The sequence below is a fragment of the Tribolium madens genome, unplaced genomic scaffold (assembly GCF_015345945.1).
Source record: "Tribolium madens isolate multiple individuals breed KSU strain unplaced genomic scaffold, Tmad_KSU_1.1 Scaffold_91;HRSCAF=231;Tcas5.2_LG7, whole genome shotgun sequence".
Classification (NCBI taxonomy): Eukaryota; Metazoa; Arthropoda; class Insecta; order Coleoptera; family Tenebrionidae; genus Tribolium; species Tribolium madens.
Genome location: NW_025401063.1, coordinates 8,855,097 through 8,878,575, shown reverse-complemented (window position 1 = coordinate 8,878,575; position 23,479 = coordinate 8,855,097). Strand labels below are relative to the sequence as shown.

The 23,479-nt window shown below is 30.4% G+C and overlaps 1 protein-coding gene across 3 annotated transcripts in view; it reads left to right on the top strand.

Moving 5' to 3' along the window:
• The first annotated feature begins 6,185 nt into the window (after positions 1-6,185).
• Positions 6,186-23,479, top strand: part of LOC123010822 (hemicentin-2) — a 128,234-nt gene continuing 110,940 nt past the window's right edge. For 2 of the 3 annotated variants that reach the window (XM_044407964.1, XM_044407966.1), the window contains exon 1: positions 6,186-6,484. In XM_044407964.1, the coding sequence (XP_044263899.1) occupies positions 6,406-6,484 (79 nt within the window). In that variant the 5' untranslated portion in view covers positions 6,186-6,405. The remainder of the gene's footprint in view (positions 6,485-23,479) is intronic. The other variant, XM_044407965.1, reaches the window with a different exon arrangement.

Sequence of the window (23,479 nt, the reverse complement as noted above, 5' to 3'; positions counted from 1 at the left end):
AAAATGTAATTTTTAATGCTGAAACTGAGTCTAACGACACGCTATTGCCTTGATATTGTGTGAAGAAACTTGACATGTTTAGACGAGACTTTAGGGCATACCTACCTTATTTTAACGAGTGTTGAAACTACCGCAGTATTGTCGCTTGACTCGCATAATTATGGAGTAATATAGAGCATACATTCGTTGTTATCGTGAAAATTTACGGCAGATATACAATCATACAGGGTGCACCAGAACTCGCGCCCCAGAGAAAAATTCCAAATAAGGTAAGATACCAGGAACATGGAAAAAATGTTAAAAAAATTATCTATAAAATTTTCGAAGTTATGAGAGTTTAAAGTTTGCACTTTGACTCTATTTATTTCCGTTGAAAAAATAATTTTCCAAGTTTTTTTGCTATAGGCTATTAAAAGAGGATACAAGGAAGCTGTATCTTAAATTGTAACTCTGTTTAATGTTATTTGTGGCTTTTTTGTCCCTTCACTAAATAATTGTAAAAAAAACATATACAAGATCATCAGTATCATTAAATAGATATAAAAAAATGTCAAATATCAAAAAATAAATATAAAAATTTTTTGACAGATAGAATTTTTTAAACATTTAAAAAAAAAATGTTTAAAAATAAAATCTTACCGTACTTGAAAATTTTCTCTGAGGCGCGAGTTCTGGCGCACCCTGTACGGTTATAGACAGTTCTAGTTTAATTATTTAGTTTAAAAAACTAAAATTCAGGCTGATTCTTGTAGGGCCGTCATTAGAAACTTTTCAAATCAATCATTATTGATTCAACTCAATTATTTTCAAAACAACTAAACATACGTAACTACGAGTAATTTTAAATGATAACTCATTTTTATTTCACACTCGTCTTTTCAAATTCAGTATAAGACGTATTTAACTTATTTGTAATAGTTTTTGACAATTTTCTTTTCTTGTAAAAATTTTCATTTACAGGAATCCATTCACAGCTCTTCAAGCCTTTGTGATAAGTAAATAATTTTTTGCATTTGATAATCGATGGTTCGAAGGTACTTAAAAATTGTCAAAAACTATCAAATTTTAAAGCTGGTATAATTTTTAGCAAATAATTATCAAAAAACGGCTATAAATTAGATTTTTCAAATCTAAACAGCAATCAAAACACAAATTTGAGTCACCAGTACCGTAATTAATTAATTAATAGCACATCTATTGTATTTTTTATTAATTTAAATGGCCCTACTGTTTAAGTTCTTTAAGTTCTCCCTACACTCCCTCATTTCATTAAAAGATTTTTTTTTAATAGCCTTCATGTTGTGAGTAACATATCCTAAATTTCGTGACGTGTTATTACTTATTAATTATTACTGAATAAGGTCTGTTCTAAAATGAGGATTAGGATATTAGGTCGCACAAAAACTTATTTTCTAAGCATGGCTTGTGATACAGCTCTCTCTGAGGTCTTCGATTGTGCAGCCCTATTCGGCATCATCTCCTACGAACTGGACGATAAAAAAATACCCGAAACAATATTTATCTTTCTGCTAAGACAAACAAGTCTTCTCGTAAAGACATATTTCCCAAAAGAATAGGTAGAGAGAGACCCCCGAATCAATTAATTTTCTTTCTGTACAACAGTTAGGCAAACACGAACTGAAACTTGGCGTCGTTTAATTGGAGAGACGATCAACAAGTTGTCAGTCGTCAAATAACTGTTCGCATAACGGCTGACCCTCGAATATAGTGAAGTTGGTGCTTGTGCATAATCAACATAGGACTATTGAATTGGACCCGGTTTTGAGAAAAGTCACATTTAATTGTTATCTTTAGGAATTAAAACGCACACAACGAACTTTTTGTCAAAATTATAAATTCTGCTCTGTTGGCGGATTTAATTTTATATGCAATGTGACGTGGTGGTAATTAATTTTAAACATATGCCAGAAACATAAACAATTATTTCCAATTTAAATAATTGATGTTTGAATCAAGAGAATTTAGTTAAAACCTAGTTACATACGTAAATATTAATCTTTTGGCGTTTAGGATTAAAGTTGAAGACACTAATTAGAATGGATGTGGAGAAAAGCGCATCGCCGATGTTTCAGTGTTATAAAAATAAATCGTATAGTATGGTAATAACATAGACCAGTAATGGCTTTCGGCAATTTGTATAGTGAACATTGCAGTGCTCTGTGAATCTTAATTAGATCCTTTGAAATATCAAACATTAAAATTATGCTTTACACAAAACCGGAAAAATAAAAAGTCCTCAATGTTATTTCGATGAGAACTACAGCTGTCTAAGTCGAGCGAAGCCTTCATTTACTTTATTCTCCATGTTTGATGTGGAATTTCGCTTACACTTTATTGAAAACATTTTAAATTAATTAAATATTTGATTAGGCGAATCAAAGGCCTTTTAACCGTTTCAAACTACAAAAGTTCATCGCCGAAACGTTTCGTTCAAATTAATTGATTTCGTAATTAGTTTTTCCACGAAATCTATCAGTTTTTGGATCTTTGCCGGTGGACCAGATTAAAATGCCTCAACCTATACATAGCGAGGGCCAGGTTAGTGGCGATTGTGTGCATGAATTCGTGACTTAACTTTGTTTCCAAAATAATTACAAGATAACAATGTGTCTGCTCGTGCTCGACTGTTATCGAAGCCATATTTGTATTTGAGTTACAACTTTTAACACAAGGGACACTGTTAACTAACTTTCTACCCATAGAGGGATTTCGGGGATAATTGATGGGGTGACATTGCTAAAGAAAACGCAAATTATCTCATAAAAACTTACAAGACACAAGTTATTAAACGAACAAAGCAGTTTTTATGACAGGTGTATGCATTACAAAGAAAATGTTTGCTAGTAATTGATTTTTTTTGTGATGTCTGATGTTTTTATTGAAATAATCCGGTGATAATGGCAGCTTACGTACGCTTTGGTTTTAGTAATTACTAAATTACTTAATTAAGCACTGATAAATTCTTTAAGTAGCCATTTTGTGATTTAATTATAGTTATGTTTGTGATTAGTCCGGAAAATGAGGTTTTACCGGACTAGTAAGCTAATAAAAGGATAGCTGACCTGGCCCAGTAAAAGAAAAAGAATAAATAATAGAATAATAAATGCTTCCCAATATCGAATTGCAGTTGTGAATATAAATCAAAGATACGAATCAAAGTAAATTTAAGTATAATACATACTTATTACTACTTATTATCTTTTAACTAATAAATTGCATTCAAATATTTGAGAAATATAATATCGTTCTAGACGACGTAATGTATGTTTCAAGAGCTCTCAAATTCTTGTTAATATCGTCATTTTAAGTTTCTATCTCATTAATGTGTATCAATAATTGGTACTACTAGGCAAAAGTTAATTCTGTCGGTCAAAAATCTTAAATAATGGAATGCTGATTAATGAGAATAGTGCTAAATGTACTTGAATAATGTTAAAAACTACTTTGTAATAAAATAACATGATAAATCAAGAAATGTATGTTTTGTTATTAAATATCAATAATTAACTTTAATACACACAACTTACAGGAGTTTGTTTGCTAAAATTTGATCCCTTTTGCCGCAAAAAATTTGAAGAAACTAAATCTATCGTTGAAACCTTATTTTAATGAGATTAGGCAAAGGAACGTGGCTGGTAATAAAAGAGGGTATTGTTTAATAATCTAAAGATAATTGAAGCAAAAACTGAATTAAGCAAAACTTTCGCAAAAGTCTGGAAATATTCCAAATGAAATCGTTTTAATTATTCCAGATTGTCCGAGATTCTCACGAAAGTTAAAAGATTGAAATAAAATGCGCCTTCTCCGGATTTGGAGTGTTTGGTATTGTGCCAACAGTATCACTAAAGCTAACATCTGTTTCCTCCAAGTAAAAAAAAAACTGCTATGAATAAGACGACCTGTATGTCCAAGTCCTTGTCAGAGATCAATTTTTAGTTGTGTTCTACACATACACACGTAATTTATTTCGTGTTATTTGCATGCATTATCTTGTCTTCAATAAATTCCACTAAATCCAACTGCACAGAAACAGAATTTCCAACAATATTAAATTAACTTCAAAGTGCATTCTAGCAGTGAACACGTGAGCGTACTACGCTGCTGTGTCTTGGAGCTATCGTGTTAACGAATGTTATATTTACATATGTACCAATAATTTGTAATTGAAAATTGTAAATAAAACTTTACCCAGTTAAACTCTGTTTTAAATACTTATTTATTAAACTCTAATAGATATTATTAATACATTGAATATATAATATATATATATATATATATATATATCCGCCCCAGTTACGTTGTTGTCTTAATTTAATCAATTGTTATCAAACTAGTTAGATTGAATCTTAACTTTTGAAGCTGACCCTATTATTGCCTAAAACATTAACTTTGTAAATTGAGTTTAATTTTAATTTTGAAATTCTGTGAGCAGAACGAATGCAATATTCCAGTGACCCTACTATAACTAAATATTAGATAATCAATACAAGCTACAAATTACGTAAGCCTGTCTTCTGTAGCGTTGGGCGTAGACTAGCGTAGACCCAACGATCTTAAATTTATAAATTAAGCGATTTTTATGTTCTCTACTTAAATACTCTGTATTACATGTAGTTGTATTCTAAAGCTTTGTAACTTTCTGAAAACAATGGTAGAACCGCTAATTAAGTTACCAATTAAACAAATTTCTCTACATAATAGTATACTATAACTCAGTGGGAAATACATATGTCATTACCTCAAGGGCTCAGACATAAGTCCGAGGTTCGTATGCTGTTTTATTCACATTTTGTTTAAATAATATAATATCTGTATTTTTGTCAAAGTTGATATATTGACGTAGTTTTTACAAACTGTGTTTTTATATCGAGCGATCAAGATAATTTGTAATTGAGTCAACCTTGGATGTCTATAAAATGGCATGATCAAAAAGGTGATGATTATAATAACTAAATTTATAATTTACCTTCAAAAAAAAGCGGTCCTACTCGTATTATTATACGTCAGCGACTAATTCCAGCCCATTTTGCCGTTTTACCTTTTGACTTGTCATTTTATTTGACGTTTCACGTGCAGTTAGACATACGTTCTCGGATGCAAAGGTGACTCGATTACAATTTATCTTGATCGCTCGATATTTGATGGGCTGGTAACTTTGGTAATTCTATATAAATTAATTCCCAACCAAAGGATGCATCACTAACATATTTTCTTACCCAAAAAAAGATTTGGATTTTTACTCCTACTATCATAATTGTAAATAAATAATATTTTTAATTAGTTAATTGACTTTACATATTGTCAAATATTAACTTCTAGCAGACGACGTTGAAAACAAATTGCGTTTTAATACCGGATTCTCCATGATTGTGGTTGTTAAGTATCTACTTAATTAGCTCAAGTTTTTGTATTTTAAATTTCTTTCGGTTTTAGATTTGTTAAAATTATTGAAAGTAAATAGTGATTAAAAAATAAACTTTTACTTCCCCTAAAACGTAAAAAGACATCTACTGAACGAAATAAAGACAACTTCTTTACTTATTTTATNATAATTTATAAATGGTTATTATTTTATTTGATGTGTTAATTCATATGTATGATGTTTCTAGTTAAACAAAATAAGAGTAAAAAATGTGTAGAATGTTCTCAATAAATGTAACATACTACGTAGCAATGTAGGCGTAGTTATTAAATATTCACATTGAATTATTAATTAACCTTTGTATTTAAATATTTATAGTAAAATTAGAGTTTATTTCGGGTAATTCCAGCCATCGAAATTCAGCAATCAGAACAAGGATTTAAAATATTTATTTTATAATAATTACAATAATTACTGAAATTACAAAATTCTGAGGTCATCCAGATATTGTTTCCGTAAAAGTTGTGTTGGAACAGAAAAACCGCCATGAATAAATAAAAACAAACGATTTCGGCCAGACAAATGCATCTTCCGATTGGTTCAATGGCAACTTAACAGCCCGGAATAAAAAGACCCGGAAAATAATTTTTAACAATACGCCGGATGATTAATTATGATCAACCGCGCGACGCTCCGTATGTTCATGGCTGTTTAAGTTGGTGATGTTCAAGGTTTTGCACTAACACCCGCTCTGTTGAAATTGATGATTAAAGTAGTTCCCAGGTGAGATCGTACCGCTGTCGGCTCCGGTCGCCGACGTCCGGAATTTTCCGGTCGGGGTTTCCTCCCTTAACTCATAGAATGCCTGGCGTCAGTAACGTTTCGGTGTTGAGCAGGGGTGGTTTTTTCGCGTCACTTTGACGCGAACTCGGGTTACGTTCCGTCAATGATATAATTAACAATTTGATAAAACTTGACTCAGGACGATTCTGTGCGCGATTCTGTGCAACTGTGAGGTGAAAATGCGTTGGGTCCTCGTTTTCGGGGCGCTTTGCTGCTGTGTGACTTGTCAAACGTTGGTGCCCGACGAAGAAGAAGCAGGTTGGTCTTACGAATGGACACTTAGCGATTACGAGTATTAATATAAGTCATCATCACAAAAACAACTTGTGTAAAACTCTGATGTTTTAAGTTAAAATTGTTACAATTAGTGAGTAGATGTCACTCACTAGATATATCACAACAATAAATATTTATTTATCGCACTTCTATATAAACTTCGTTCATGATTTACAGTTTAATTACTTTCGAATCGACTATTTATAAATCATATTACCAAATGTATCACATTTTTGACAAATGTCTGTTACGGAAAGATAAACATATTAACAAAATATTGTTTACTTTAGTCTAAATGCTTTAAAACAATTATTTCAATTTGTAACGTTTTATTTACTCAAGCTGTAGCAATCGTTATTGGAAAATACACTTTATTAAATATGCTGAAATTTAACATCCAGCAAAATAATCATACACACCTAAAAAACAATTTTCGATCGGTCAAAAATCTGCATTTAAATTCAGACAATTAATTTTTTCATTAAAATTATATCAGCGGCTCACTGAATCAACAACAAAATGAGTTTTGCAATACATTAATCTGCTCAAACAAATGTAAAGCATACTCGAATTAGTTTTAATTTCATTACAAATAAAAATGAATTTAAACCCATTTTGGCTAAACCCCGAAAAAAAAACGTAAAATATGATAATTATAACAGCGCAAAAAATTCACTTGAAGCTTCAGTGGATTTAAAATTACGTCAACAAAAGCTGGAAGATGGCACCCCGCCTGTTCGGCAAAAAATATGTACAATTTTGATTAAACAAACATAAATCGAATCGTTTTAACTTAACCCAACACTTGAAATTTTCACTAAACAATAGCTACGGTTATTTGCAAATCTTAATTTACCTCCTGTTGCTACTATTATCACTTAAAATGAATTGCGTGTTGAGCGTTGTTTGCTGTATTAGAAGCAAACGATGGTGGCTCCAACAGAAACAAAAAACACTGACATTTTTTTCTTGTCACATAATAAATAGAATATAGGAGAGAGAATTAATTTTTTATTGTGTGACAGCCGTACAAACCAGATTCAAATCTTAGATTGTAATTTAAACAAAAAAATAAGTAAAAGGATTCATCACTTTTAAAGTAGTTACAACATTTTTCAATAACTTTTTTTATGTATTAACAATAAACTCAAAAGAAGAAAAAGTTTCATTTTCGTACTCAACGATCGAAATATCTGATGTATTTATTAATAACTTTACCGAACCGGGAGAAAAGTTAATTTAAATCTTCCTTTAATAATACGTAATGAGCAGAACAAGACAAAGTATTTCAAATTACTTTTTATTCGATATGGAATCAAATTCGATAACAATGTAAGTTAGAATAAAGTAGAACACAAACAAAACTCTACAACAAGTTAAAAAACATTAATTAGCATCTAACCTGTCATTATGCAATATAGTTTCACCTTCAAAACCGAAACAATTATACTCGTGTGCTTTTGTTGTTTTATTTGTGTCTAAAAATAAATAGAAACAGCATAATTAGTTTATTCTTCCGTGATATACACACCTCGTACCTAATAATTAATAAACATGTCAAGATAAAAGTACTTGCAATCGATTCAGAGTCGGATAAAATAAACAGAGCATTTCATTCTAAAATCTGTGTTCTCTCCAATGAATTTATTAATAATCATTTAATTATTCCATTTGCAAACTCTGTTGAAACAACATCTGATTCGTAGCGACTTTAATATGAACTTAATAGCGTAACAACCCCTTCTAAAACAAGACGTAGGCGTATCTCACCCTCTTAATAAAGATAACGTACAGTCGGATAAAAATCTGAATTAGAGGTACTTACTAGCAGCCCTTTCTTACGTTGACGTTATGCTGATTTATGTTATCATTTCCCACAACCGTTGTTTTGTTGTTCTTCACGCCGACTTAACAATGAATTAAATTATCATTTAATTGTTAAATATCCCAACCTAACGACCATTTCGATTCGAATTCATCCTTCAAAAACACGCTCATTTAATAAGGAGGAGAGTCGATGCCATGTGTTTTGGAGAAAAATACTCTAAATTATTAATGACAACATTAAACAATTTCAGACTTTACGCGAAAAGCGTATTTCATGGAATCAAACTTTGCAAAGTTAAGGTATTTCAACATCAAAAGACTGTAGGAGTATTTGTTAGTTTTGCACACAGAATCACTGATAAGTGATAAAGATAATGAACGTACACGTCCATTTTAAAAGCCATTATTGTGTCCACATTCGTATTAGAATATTGTATGAGCTTATAAAGCTCACATCACTTTATATAATTAAATTTTGTAATACATTTGAGTGCAAAAAAAAACGCAAACTGTCAAAAACAAAATCATCAAAATTTTCAGAGATTTACATAGTGTGGAAAAGGTTGTTCCAAAAAAGTTAGAAAACTATTAAAAGAAATATCGCATTGGATGGTCGTGGCAGTGCAGTGTCTAAAAACAAAATGGAAAAACATTGAAAAACTTGATATGGGAAAAATCACGGGGGTTGACCGGTGCGTCATCTGACGTTTCTCCTCACCACGTTTACATCGCGATGACAAAACGTCAATTTTTTGACGTTAGGTTCAATATCTACGACTTAGAAGTTGTTTATGGAAGAAAGTGTTGCTTTGTACGATTTTTTGCAAAGGCATTTAAAATTTAATGTAATAGATTGGAAATGACGTTCTACATGCAGTGTTTCCAATGTTTTTGGATGTTGTATCTAAAACTCGGAATTTTTGGTATACATCAGTATAAAACCGATTTTCTAAAGAATAGTGGGTAAGTTGAGAAGAAAACGGATGCAAAATCGGTATTTCATAAATAGGAATCATCATAAACATAATAAGGAGCGTGGTCAAGTAATTTCTTACATAGAGTTTTTTTAAGGGTTTAAAACTATAGACGATCTTATGCAAAGAAAAAAGAAAAAGTTGAAATTCAAGACGTCTACAAAACAAAGTTACATCTTACATCCTTCGAAAACAAACAATAAACAATAAAAAAGCTTTGATGGGGCTAATTTTTATCGGTGACCCCTCATTATTTCAATTTTTTACACTAACACAAGTGTATTTATGCCTGATTTCATGGAAGTTACTTAATCGTAAGGAATTATTAAAAGAAACCAATGAGACGCAGAACAAAAGCAAGAAATCAACCAATAAACGAAAAATACTTGCAAATTATACCAAAAAGACTTTCAACGACGACAATAATTTTACTGTCAATGTTAAATTGACAAATTCACTCGAACATGACATTTACGTGGTGTAGTTGAAGTACATATGTAAATTAATGTTCAAAGGTACTATCCTTAGAGACCCTTTAATTGTTTCAGTTTACATTGTGATAGAATTTTTTATTTCACTTTTAAGTTGGTAATGAAAAAATGAAATTGATGACGCACCGGTCTACCCTCCTGATTTTTACTATAGAAGTTTGGAAGCTGCCTGACAATTATTATGAAATTGTGAATTGTGACAAGGACAACGTCAAAAAACTGGCACTTATATAGAGGCCAAATTACATTATAAAAAAATCAATTTGCGTTTGTTTTGCACTCAAGTGTAAATAGCATAAACTGTTTTAATGCAAAAAGTGTTTTTACTTATTTTCTACACAAGCTCTGACTAAACCAATTACAAAAAAGTAACTTTTAAAATGGTAATAATGATGTATTTGTGCGAAAAATCTTTTTCTGATTTATTAATTTACTTTAAGCATTTACTTTATTAATTTGAGAAATTTTTGGTAACTTGAACACTCGCTTATTATTTGGATGTACGTAATTATTTTAAGAATAATTAAAGTTAATACCGTAAAATGTTTTATGTTCTAAAAAGTAAGTTTAAATTTCGATAAAGTGTGAGTGTACTTTCTATAAAAACCCTTTTTTCAACAACCTTATTTAGTACAATCTTCACCCACGCGTATTTTGTTCTGAAAAAAAAGCAATATTTGTAATCATTTGCAAGTTGTTTTTGATTTCAGAGTCGCTATAACAATATTAAAAAACGCCTTTCAAAAGTGAAAAGCTTTGACTGTAAACTTTTTTGTTGTTTCTTTAACTTAATTTAATTTAATTTAAGAGGAATAAGCAAAGAAGGTTTTCGCTGCTTATCCTTGTTTTTCATATACCTTTGAACATTTTGAAGTATACTGCTAATTAAAATATTTTTCTACTAACATGGTAAGTCCATCTTGAATTGAAACTTTCAAATAAAATAAAATAAAAATATTTTTTTTATTCTAACATTTACATTATAGACAATAGATAATAATAGACATGTATAAATTAAATGTAATACCTTTTTTTAGATAATTTTTTTATAAATAGTAGTTTCTTTTAGTGCCAAAATTAGTCCGTGTTAAAAATGAAAACAAAAATTTATTACCACATATTTTTTATTTTTAGTAGGTACTAATACATCTAAAAAATTACCTGCGTAAATAATTTTTAATATCATATTTATAATTTCAAAAACTAAGTTGTACCTATTTTGTTAAATTTGGTTTTTAGTAATAAGAAAATATTTTATCTAAAAAACATGTTTTCTAACTAATATCAATCAAAATAAAACAAATTGATATAGAAATATTCATTTGTGTTATTTATTACCAATAAATATACAAAATTTATTATTTATGTTCATGAATGTTTGAGCATTCCAAATTAACTTGTGTTTATTTAATAATAATATCCATTTGCGATAATCAGTTATACATATACAGGGTGTATCGTTTTTATTGTTACAAATTTAAGCAGGTAAAAGTAAAATCAGTTTACAATTTGTCTTACAGACCATAAAGAGGATAAAAATTAAAAATTAAATTTGTTTCGCCGTTTAAGACGCCCGTGATTAAAAATTTTGACAACTGATCTTTAAATTTGTTCAGGTGTTATCAGCTGTACCACCTTTTGTAATTTTATATATTCTGCAATAGTGGGTTAAGCTCGCTTACGTAACATTTTTTGATACATGTTCATAGGAAACGTTTGTCTTAAAATTGAATATTCTATCACCTGTTTAAATATGTAACAATAAAAACGCAACACCCTGTATACAAAATGTACGTTCAGATTTGCATTGCATTTGAATAACTTTACAATACGAGAAATTGGACCGGGAAGCAGGAATAGGGCAATAAAATGTTCACAAAATGCACATACATATTGTGGTATGGAAACGCGGTAAAATGCATTTTATCATAAGATTATTATTTTAAAACAGTTCAAGCTAGGGATATGTAGAAATTCTTTGTATAAATATGTATACACTATGCGATGCAAGAAATTACGTACTAAATTATGCCTTTTTCATGTTGTGTTTTATATTTTTATGATTCGTTTGGTAATTTGCATAAACTGTGTTTTCACGGCACATTCTTTGCATTCGTTGTGCATTTGGACGAAATCGTGCCCATAAATTCGGCAGTAAGTTTCATGTCTAATGAAGCACAAATCGGTTCTTCTTTTTTGAAGATTTTATTGGTTGAATCTCGTTTTTAACGCATTCTACCGTTTGACGTTCCTTTTCAAATGAGCTCCGTGCCAAACACCCCTCGAGTATTTCATCCGATGAAAAGTTTAATATTAAAAATACAAAACGTGTGCGAGTATACGTCAATTTCTCCGGAAATATCAAATATATAGCTCAATATATAACCGACTGTGGGCGTGTGATCGGTTGTATATTAAAATCCAAAAGTCACTATTCTGCCAATGTTATTACCTTGTAACATCTGGCCGGCCGCAAGTATCGCAGACACGATAACATGAATCATGCCGTGTTACACAGCCATTCCCTCACCTAAAACAACACTTTCCGACCGGCAGTCACGAGAGAGGGTCGCGAACACGAATAAAACATACCAAAATAAAAATCCCAGCTGACCCCCGAATTATACGAACGAAATCAATTTACAAATTATAAATAATACCATAGGGAAAACTATATCTATCATTATTTGAATTCTATCGCACAGCTCGTAATTGTATGTTTGGTCAAAATAAAAATTTGATTAGGTCTGGTTGCGAGGAGAATTGAGGGCTGTTTACTTCCACTATGCGTATAATTTGCCACTTGCTATTAAAAGGGCGCGGCTTTGGCTTTATGATTCAAGGGTTGGAAAATATAATCTACTGTACCTACAAAAAAATTAAAGGAACTGTTTTCAAGTTTTGTTCCATCCATATTCAGTTTAATAAAAGCTTATCATTATCAATATTTACAGAATTTTACGCACAATTAGAAGAATGCTGAATCAACTACATTGTAAAAAAATATTCTTATTATACAGGGTGTTTACGGCCTTGAAGTTGAAATTTAAATGAGATGAATATTCACGGTAGAAGAAAACTAAGAAGCTACAAATTCGCGTTGTGAAAGGAAATTTTTCATTTTATATTATTTGTTTGAGAACTGCTGCTTCAGCTGCAACAATCACCATTAGTATCATTAGTCATTACCTTATGTTTCACTGTAAATTATAATCACGACAACCAATTTATCATTTTAAAGTTTTTTGCCATCCATGTTCATAAATTTGGAAAAAAATAAGAAAAACGAATCAAACCTATTGGAAACCATTTCGCTGGAAGAGATTAACTAGAAGATCTTCGAATTTTGACAAAAACTAATAACCAAGAGCAAAACTATGAAGTGATTTTTCTCTTTCATTGTCATGGATACGATTTTTTTATTTGTTGCAACAATACAATTTTATCTGAACAAGGAAATAATTTCAGTGATCCTCAAATTGTGTACCAATATTTTGGTGTTCAAAAACATTTTTAATAATAACAAATGTGTGAGTTTTTTTCTCGGTTACAATCTTTCTGTTTTCTTCTATTACTAGGTCAATTTTCAACTCCAAGACCGTAAACACCTTTTTTTGTAAATTAAAATACTGTTCAAATATTTGAAAGATTTAATTTAAATATGATTTTACAAATTCTTGGTATAATTTAATGATTCATAACTTTTTCGTTTTTTTTTATACTAAATTTACTTTTTTCACGTTATTTATTTATTATAAATTTTATTATATTATTTATAAATTATTAAATTGCTTAAGAATTGCGTAGTTTTTACTATGAACACAAAAACATTAGAAAAAAAAAACAAATAATTATGAAATAAAAAAATGCAGCGAAAACACTAGTTTGTTACTTTTGAATTGGAAAAATAATTTCTTGAACACGTACAAATCAAGTGTCAGTTTTTGTATAATTACATGGAGCTTTAGATTCTGGTAATTACGAACTAGTTCGATACTGAAACAACTATTAGTGTTATGGGCACTCTAATTCCAACTAACGTTTTCGGACAATAGTTCTAAATTTATCTATATCTACCATGACGTATAGTTGTCATTAATTGAGTGGGTAACCTCGCTCCATGATAATGATGATGATAAACGCGATTGTTTGAAAATAGCCATTAATAGCTAATTTGAGTACACCTAAGTTATTCATTTGTTTGTGCGACTTAACATCTGCTGTTAATTACCCACTCACTTAAAAAAATCTTTCGGTAAATATTACCGCGAAGTAATTTATTTGAAACAGCGAACGCAAAGAAGCGGATTCTCCTCAACCACCCTGAAATAAAAAGAAGAGCCAAAAACCCGAGGTGACCAAATATTTAATTACAACAATTGGCGCTCACTTTTTAATGTTTGTCAGCCACTCTGACTATGTTTGTGTGTCGCTTGATCTTCGTACACTTGGAGTGTTTAAATAATTTAAATTTCAAGTAAACACTATGTTCAATTAGGTTTTTTTTTTCTTTAAAGAAAACGGCGCTTTCTAATTATTCGAATAAACTAGAGATTAATAAGCGGCTCATGAAAAATTGTGCAAACTTAGGCAAAGGACTGTTTGAGAAAAACTCGCAAACTCGAAGCTCGCAAAAATAAATCAACGGGAAAGTTTGCAAAATTTTACTTGACACATTTATTTGACATATTTCAAATTACGGATCGCTGCTTTTAATGGGGCGAAATTTTACATTTTTAACTTTACAGCGAAAATGTGAGACAACCCGTAATTCTGTTAATTTGCTTCTTATAAGATATAAAAAACAAAGCCAATTTTAGAAAACTTTCCCGAATATTAATTTTTCATAAGCTACTAGATATAAAAACAACTTAACAAAAATTGCATTGAACAATACTTACTTATTTAATAGAAAACCAATAAGAAATCAAAGCAATTAGATCTCATTAACCGAAAAAAGTATGATCAAAAATATAATTTAAATGTACAAATATTGTTATTTCCTTATATCATCGTAGTAATTATAATGTTTGGATCATTGTTAGTGATGTTTTGATATTGTTTACGTTCTAAAGTTACATCTAATTGAATGTGATTAATTCACTAGATTTAACGGTGTTTATAAAGAAATCCTAATGAGACGTCAGTAAACAAATATTCACAACACGAGAATAAGATATATTTAGATATTGCTTGATACGTCCACAAGATTTTAAAAACATTCAGTGTTTGCAATTACGTAAAAACAAATACTTAATATCTAATATTGAATTACTTTTAAATTAAAAATAAAGACCACCGTACATTAGACGAAAAATTCAATATTATATACAGGTGAGCCAGAACTCGCGCCCTAGAGAAAAATACCATGTAGGGTAATACCAGGAACATGGAAGAAATGTTAAAAAATGCTGTCTATAAAAAGTTATGAGAGTTTAAATTTTGCACTTTGACTATTTATTTCTGTTAGAAAGAAAAATTTTCAAGTTTTTTTCTATAGGCTATTAGGCCCTAAAGTGTAACTCTTTTTTTAATGTTATTGTGGCTTTTATAGGCAAATTTTTTGTACATTTACTTAATAATTATAAAAAAACTTCTATACAGGGTGATTCTTAAATAGACCGACAAAATTTTATCCTTGGTAGTATCAAATGAGAACATGCTGGAAAAAATATTTAAAAAATTCTTTGTTTAACCGTTCTCCAAATAAAATTTATTAAAGTTATTTTCGAGGTAAAGCGTACGCCACTGATGTATTCTGGAAACCATGGTGTTAATTTGATTAAAATGTACTTGATCATTGCAACAATTCATAAACGCCGTAAGTGGCACGGGTTTTGCCCCTAAAAGGTATAAACGTATACGGGGTACAGTTTGTCTCCATGTATCCTTGGGAAGCTGTGATAAAATTTTGTCGGTCTATTTAAGAATCACTCTGTACAAGATCATCAGTATCATTAAATAAACATAAAAAATGTTAAATGTCAAAAAATACATCTCAAAATTTTGTTAACTTTTCAATTTTGACATTTATTTTTTGACATTTGACATTTTTTATGTCTATTTAATGATACTGATGATCTTATATACATATGTTTTTTTTTAATTCTTTAGTAAAGGTACAAAAATACAAGACACAAATAACAATAGACAGAGATACAATAATTTAGAACACAACTTCCTTATTTCTTTTTCTAATAGCCTGTACCAAAAAAACTTATTATTTTTCCAACAGAAATAAATAGAGTCAAAGTGCAAGATTTAAACTAGATTTTTTTAACATTCTTTCCATGTTCTTAATATCTCATCTTACATGGCATTTTTCTCTAGGGCGCGAGTTCTGGAGTTCTTTATAGACATACAGGTGTCCGAAAAAAAAACGTTAAAAGATTTTGAGGAGTGACTCCCTTAGATCAGTATAGAAAAAAAAAGTTCCTATGGACTTCCGGAAATGCGATAACTCGACCATATATAAAAAAAACTCACTGTGTGTGTTGCTTTCCGAAATGAAGGTCGATGTACAGTATAAAAACCTTGTTTTTTTCGAAAAAAGTGCGACACAAAAATAACACAAAACATTTTTTGAGGAAAATTAACCAATCAAAATCTCCCAAAACAATCTCAAAAAACTCTCACCTCAAAAATTCTCACCTGAGGATGACCACTTTGTGGTTGAAGCGCGTTGTGCTATTAAAATAAAAGTTTGGTGTGACGGGCTAATCGTGTTTTTGTTCATCAAAAAACTCTACAAAAAAATTTCACGTCTTAAATAGATTGACCTCTGAGTTAACAATTATTGATATTTTCAATAGATTCAGCACCAAAAAAATACTTTTACAAGGTGCATACTTTTGTAAATGTGTGTCCACGGGTTACTGAAATAATTATAAAAAAAAATCTTTAGGTGGTTCTCAGGAAGGTTCCTCAGGAAGTATTTTCAAATGTACGTCCATAGGACCTTTTTTTCTATTTTGATTTAGGAAACCACCTGCAAAAATCTTTCAACGTTTTTTTCGAACACCCTGTGTGCATATTTGTTGATAAATCGGCTTAAATAAAAGGTGCAGAAATAAGTAATTTTACATTACTTTTTACCTAAACAAATTTAAAAATCAAAATACAATTTACTGACTTCTTTACTTAGTATTACTCGAAAGCAAATCAAATTCATTGCTCAATTTAGCAACCAATACAAAGTTTATACAGACAGTTAATTGGATGTTGACAGCCTCAAATACTATTTCAGTTATTTCAGATATAAACATCGAGTTAATTGTTGACGTATTTAATTTACAAACAAAATTGATTTATATCCGGAATTGTATTTTTGTGAAGCGTAATTTTTGAATCTGAGGTCTATGTACAGAGTGTTTCAAAACTAGCGCTTCAGAGAAAAATGATGATAAGATACCAGAAACATGGATAAAAGTTTAAAAAGTTCTCTCTATTCTATCTACAAAAATTTCGAAAATATGCGATTTTAAATTATGCACTTTGACCTTATATATTTCCGTTGGAAAAATAATTCCTCAGTTTTTTTGCTACAGGCTGTTATAAGAAGGAACAAGGAAGCTGTACCTTAAATTGTAACTATGTGTAACATTATTTGTGGCTTTTATTGTCAAAAATTTTGTACCTTTACTAAATAATTATAAAAAATGCATATACAAGATCATCAGTAACTTTAACTAGACATAAAAAATGTTAAATGGGAACAAATAAATGTCAAAATTTTTTGACAAACGGAATTTTTTAAACATTTCTTTCATGTTCTTTGTATCTTATTTTACTTACAATTTTTTTGGGGCGCCAGTTCTGAAACACTGTATATTTTTTTATGTAAATTATTGATCAAGCCGGTGCTATTTATAAAAATAGATGCTAACCTGTCGATGATTAATTATGACGGATACCTTATGCATTATTGAAATTCAAATGAAGAAAAAAGTGATGTAATGGTTAAGTCTGAATCGTCTCCACACTTTTGCGTAAATGTGATTAAAAAGCACAATAAAGCGCACCCCAGTTTGCAAATACTAAAATCTCAATTTTCTCAAATTGCGAGGACGGTTAAAAGGATATAAAATTCTCTTTCAACTCAAAAGCAAACAATGGCCTATTTTTAGTTGGTTTAAACGTTTTTTCATTTCTCATATTTAGTAGACATTGTTCAATAAATTAAAGGGCCGTTAAATCTAACGGCAACGCTTATGATAACGCACAACACAAACGTCATAATAAATATCCTTTAATTAGAACGAATTTTACGATAAAACTCAATAATCCCCCGAGAGCTCATTTACGAAACCAGAAAGATATGTATTTACCGATATTGTGAATAAAAAGCGTCTCCGAGGCTTCACCTAATTAAATTATCGCGCATCAAAAAATTCTGCCAGCCAAATCAAATGTAATTTGCATAAAATGGAGTCTTTGCTTTTAATAATTGATAAGTTTTTTTGCTAACTTTTCGGAACAATTTGTAAAGTGCTCGTCTTTGCCTTATTTAAAGGAGGGAGAAAACAAAGCTATTTGGGCAATTCTGAACAATGTTTCGACTTTGCACAACCCAAAGGCCCGTGGGCTGTTTAACCTCAGAAAAAGTGGAAACTCTTTGAAAGACTGCAAACATCGTGTACGCTTCTTGCGAAACAACAATTCCAATAAGAACCCCCGCAAATCTATGTTTTCTCAAGCACTCACTGTGTTTTCTTAAATACTCTGTTAATTTCCTGTAAAGGTCAAAATCCCTGATATTTTTATATAAATAGCAAATGCGTCTTACTCGAAGTTAAATCCCATTGGATCTCGAACAAGATGTTGCTTGTGAGTTCCCCATCCCGTTTTCCCCCTTGCGTTGTTTGGTTTGTGGAGGCACGAAACCCATAAAGATCGCATGATTTCCGACATGCAAATATTCGAGCGCCTTAAACAATACACGAGCCGAGGACGAAGATCTTCATAATGGTCCTCGTAAGGCGAAGCCAGGACAACAATTTAAAAGTCGTTACCAAAGGATTGCCAGAACACATTAGGAGCAACTGTTGGTATCGATCCTCTTAAAAACGAATTATGTCACGAAAAGGAAAATGTCGCTATTCTTTGCGATATTTATTTTTATTCGGGTAGAGATTCGCGAGCAAACTCGAGATAATGATGGTCTTATCAAAATTAGCTTTTCCAGTAGCAAATCTGCTATTTTCAGATAAAATCGCTTGTAATTTAAATAACTAAAATGCAAATTCGTTTATATTGTAACATGACAAAAAACAATGGCAAAAAAGTAGTTAGACAATAATAATTTTAGTTATTATAAACATAAAAACCATAAGTTACATTTATAAAAATATGAAGATGTACAAATATAACAGATTATGTATTCTGCAGCATCACCTAAAATTCCCATTTCTAGACAACAAGTTCGCTGTGAAAGATATTTCTCTGGCGTATTAAATTATTAATTTGAAAATGTGCTGCACATTTAGTTTTATGATGTGCCAAGAATGGTATAACTAAAATATAAAATATCATCTACATTTTGTAAAAAATATAAATAAAATGTTAAATTTATAAGCATAAAAATTAATATGTATTTATAATTGATTTTAAGCTTAATTTGTAAACTGTTGCACGTTGGCTTTAGGTACCAGAAAACAAAAGTTTGCAAAAAATTGTAACATTTGTTTATAATATAATACCCAAATATTTCAGGAAAACAATCTGTTCAAATTTATTATTAACGTTTTGATTAACTGCCAACAGAAAAACAACACTGTGATTTAAATAATAAACATGTCAATCGTAATGTGGTTTTGAGTTAATTAAAATAACTATATCAGAGTTATTTTAAAAATAGGTGACACGTTTTTAAGGTCTTAATGTCAATAATTCATTAAATTAGAACTAGAAAATGGTTTATGTATTTTGTAAGCAGTCTGTTTTAATTTATGCCTATCAAAACACGTGTTACAAGAAAACCTCAAATATTTTTTAAGAAAATGAACAAACTATTTTATTTAGCTTAGTGTAAAAGGAAAGTGTCGAAAATTTATTTCCATAATTGATTTCAATTAGCTTTTTGACGTTGCTTTAGGAAAAATTATTAAAGATTATTTAGATGGAATTAAAACTAATTTTAAGTGAATGCAGCAAGTTAAAATCATACTATAATTCGCATAAAGCTAAAAATAGGTACGAATGTAGGGAACCCCATTATAAAAGAAATGTAAAAATTCCCCATCAATCCCACATCTGCAAAAAAAGTTATTCTTTTAAACTGCATATTCCAAATTAAACAAAAGTAATTTGCTTTAATCCACAAACGTTTACCTTTACTTATTTTTGTGTCTAAGCGTTTTTACTTTTACCATGACATTTACCAATGTTGTTTTTTTCTTGTTTCATTCGTTGCTTCAGCAATTTCTGAAGAAGTACATTGTAGATCATCAGTATTCGATATTTTGCACTACTAACTGCACTAGCTAAATACAAATAGTAAACACTGAAAATCTCAATACAAATTCCGATACTGACGCATGATGTTTGTTTATAAGCGTTGTTATGATTTCATTAGTTGCAAAGCATTGTGATTAATTTGTTATTTGCTAATTATAGTGTGCTCTTTACTCCCGGTCTAAACACGTTTGCAGATAAAATAGTGTATGTTATTCGGAGTAAAAATGAGTTTATGTGGCCCAGCTGAATTATTTGCCCCACTACGTTCGGTAAAATAAACGTTCAGTTCCGCCACATAAACTGTCACTTTTACTCCTAATAACATAATATGTTATATAATATAATATGATCAATTATACACACTGGATTATAAAAAACGCCCCAAGCCATAACTCCATCATTTTTAAAGATACACTTCTTGAAACAAAAATGCACAGTTTACTGTCATCTATTTTTTGAGATAAATTCTTATCAATGCAAATTGGTCACAATAAATTATTCAACTTTCGTCAAAAAAGTGTCGTATCTTTAAAAACAATAAAATTGTGGCTTAGAGCATTTTTTATAATTCCGCCTGTATCACTTAAAGTATTGAAGACTGTTTTTTTGAATGTATATACGAGTATGTATTATTAGACACTCAAATAAAATAAATAAGTGTGATATTCAGATAGTGATTATTGATTTTCAATACTCTGTGCTAACGTAATGGGTTAAATATTGCCAAATTTAACTGCAAAAATGATAAATTGATGAGACGTCAGTTGCAACTTCTCCACAGCACTGAGGTGCTTGAATTAGGACGGCTCACTTAAATTGCAGATTGATTATCTATTGAATACCTTATGCGTTATTAAAATTGTGGTGAATTAATCGTTTCGCATAAAATTTAAAATTAGTCACGCTTTCGTCCGTCAAACACATCGAACTAATTTAATTAATTAGAGAAGAACGTCGAGTTTGTCAGACTACATGTTACCCTCCTGTTTACATACTGCGCATAATACTGAAGTAAACATTTTAGCTAAATTCATGTCTCCATGACCTGTGCCATTTTTATCTGCTCCTAGTTTTCATGGCGCTTGTTAATAACTATCGAATACGTAATATTTTAATTTGAGGCGTTATTAACTAGCATTGCTGTAACAGATATCCAATAAATCATTTCAAATTTCTACGGTTATGGTTACGGTTGAGAACATTACGTTAATTAACGTTGAAATCGAAACTCTTCCAACTTAACGAATGGAAAAGTTGTTTTTGAGCCTTGAGTATTAACAAGAGAAGTGCTGTTATTACCGAAGCATTATTGATCATCGGGATGATACGCTATCACCGGTGTTTTCCATTAACATTCACATAAAAAAATAATTGTGCCTGAAAAAAATATTAACAGGACATTATTTTTAATGTGCCTCCAAAATGAAAAAAAATATTCGAAATTACAACACAGTTTTATTACTCAAAATAAAGATTTTAACGTGTATTATGTATGAAAGATAAGGCTCCGTTCGACAAGAAAATATTCCTAAAAAGAATATTCAAACGATGTTATTTCTATGCAAAAAAGAGGGAGGAAATGTTGTGAGTTCAAACAAAAACGAATTCCGATCACAAATCTAAACGAAAAGTTCCACTAAACTCTAAGATATTTCAGATTAAAAGAATAACTTTGAACTCAATGTATTTTCAAAACTAACTAAAGTGTAATTTGTTTTTTGCAACACTTTGTAGGAAAACTTTGATTGAGCCTCAGCGGCATTCAGCTTGTAATTAAAAAGTCAGCCATCAAATTAATGATTTACATTATAAGAGCCTGGTAATTTGTTGATTTTTACATTTTTCAATTAAAAATGTTGACCACTTAATTTTTAAATGCTATTTTAAAACAAACAGTAAAAATACTTATTTTGTAAATTAGTAAATAAAAAAAAGTAACGAAAATTTATTTCACATTAAAATAGATTAAACAAAGTTAAAAAATTTAAATCTAATTAGATTATTTTACGACAACGTTTTCTGTTTTGATTTCTACGTTTCACAGACTTATTTAAATTACTATCCCGGCGCATCCACCATAAATAACTAGATAATTTACAGTAAAATGATTGTCTTAGAAACATATACCGTGTGATTAGTTAATATATTTATGGTTTTAATAAAAAAACTGTGCAACATTTTCTGTGTAAGTCACAGATGCAGCTTTTGAAAGCTGTACATTATGATATCGGTTGTCTGAAGCCGAACACACGTCCGTCATCGCCGCCACTACATTCATTTCGATATAAATTTACATTAGCAGTGAAAATTGCGTGCGGAACAAGCAGGCGGACCACCACACCGGATTATTTCATCATAAGCCGACCAAGCAGATTGGAATGTAAGCGAACAGCTGCTGCTCAAATGATAATCAAACGATGCTCCGCTAATCCGGAATTACAGCCCCGCTTCACCTCATACACCTGTCTTTTACTCAACCAGAAGTAATTAGTCGTCGGAATCGACACAATCACAGGTTTCAAGGAAACCGACCAATCGATACCCCCTACCCATATCGGATGCTATATCACACTTCCAAAAATAGACCAGTAATTAGCAGGGACAGTGTGTACATTAAGTAACAAGGGCACATTTGGTGGTTGTCAGAAAACGGGGATGGTTAACAAAGTCGCAATTATCTTTCACTTTATGTGATTGGTACAGAATCGTCCGGGTTGGAATGGGCGGCTTTTAACATTTATTGCAATTAAGGGGTTGCACGGTTATTTTGGAATTAGGGCTGGACTATTACATTTTATAGCTGGTATTAATATTACAGGACCTTGTCGGATAAACACGATGCATGAATTAACACATTTATTTATTATTAATCGTATTCATATGTTCATGGGCAACATATTATTATTAGCCTATTACTGAAAGTAGGTTCAAATTTAACAGGTCGGATAATTGTAAAGAGATACCCACGTATACGAGTACATATTTTACTCCTCATGCTTCGATTCACCGCAGAACAAATATCTAATTAATCAAATACAAATACACTGTTTTAGAAAATTGTGAATAATTTTCAACATCAAGAAAAAAAGTACAAACATAATGTCAAGCTTTAACACTTGTTAAAGTTAGTCAATAGTTTTTCAAATTATTTTCAAACAATATTGCCAAACACATAATTTACCATTCCTTATATTTTACAATATTATCAAGTGATTCAAAATTGTATCGCT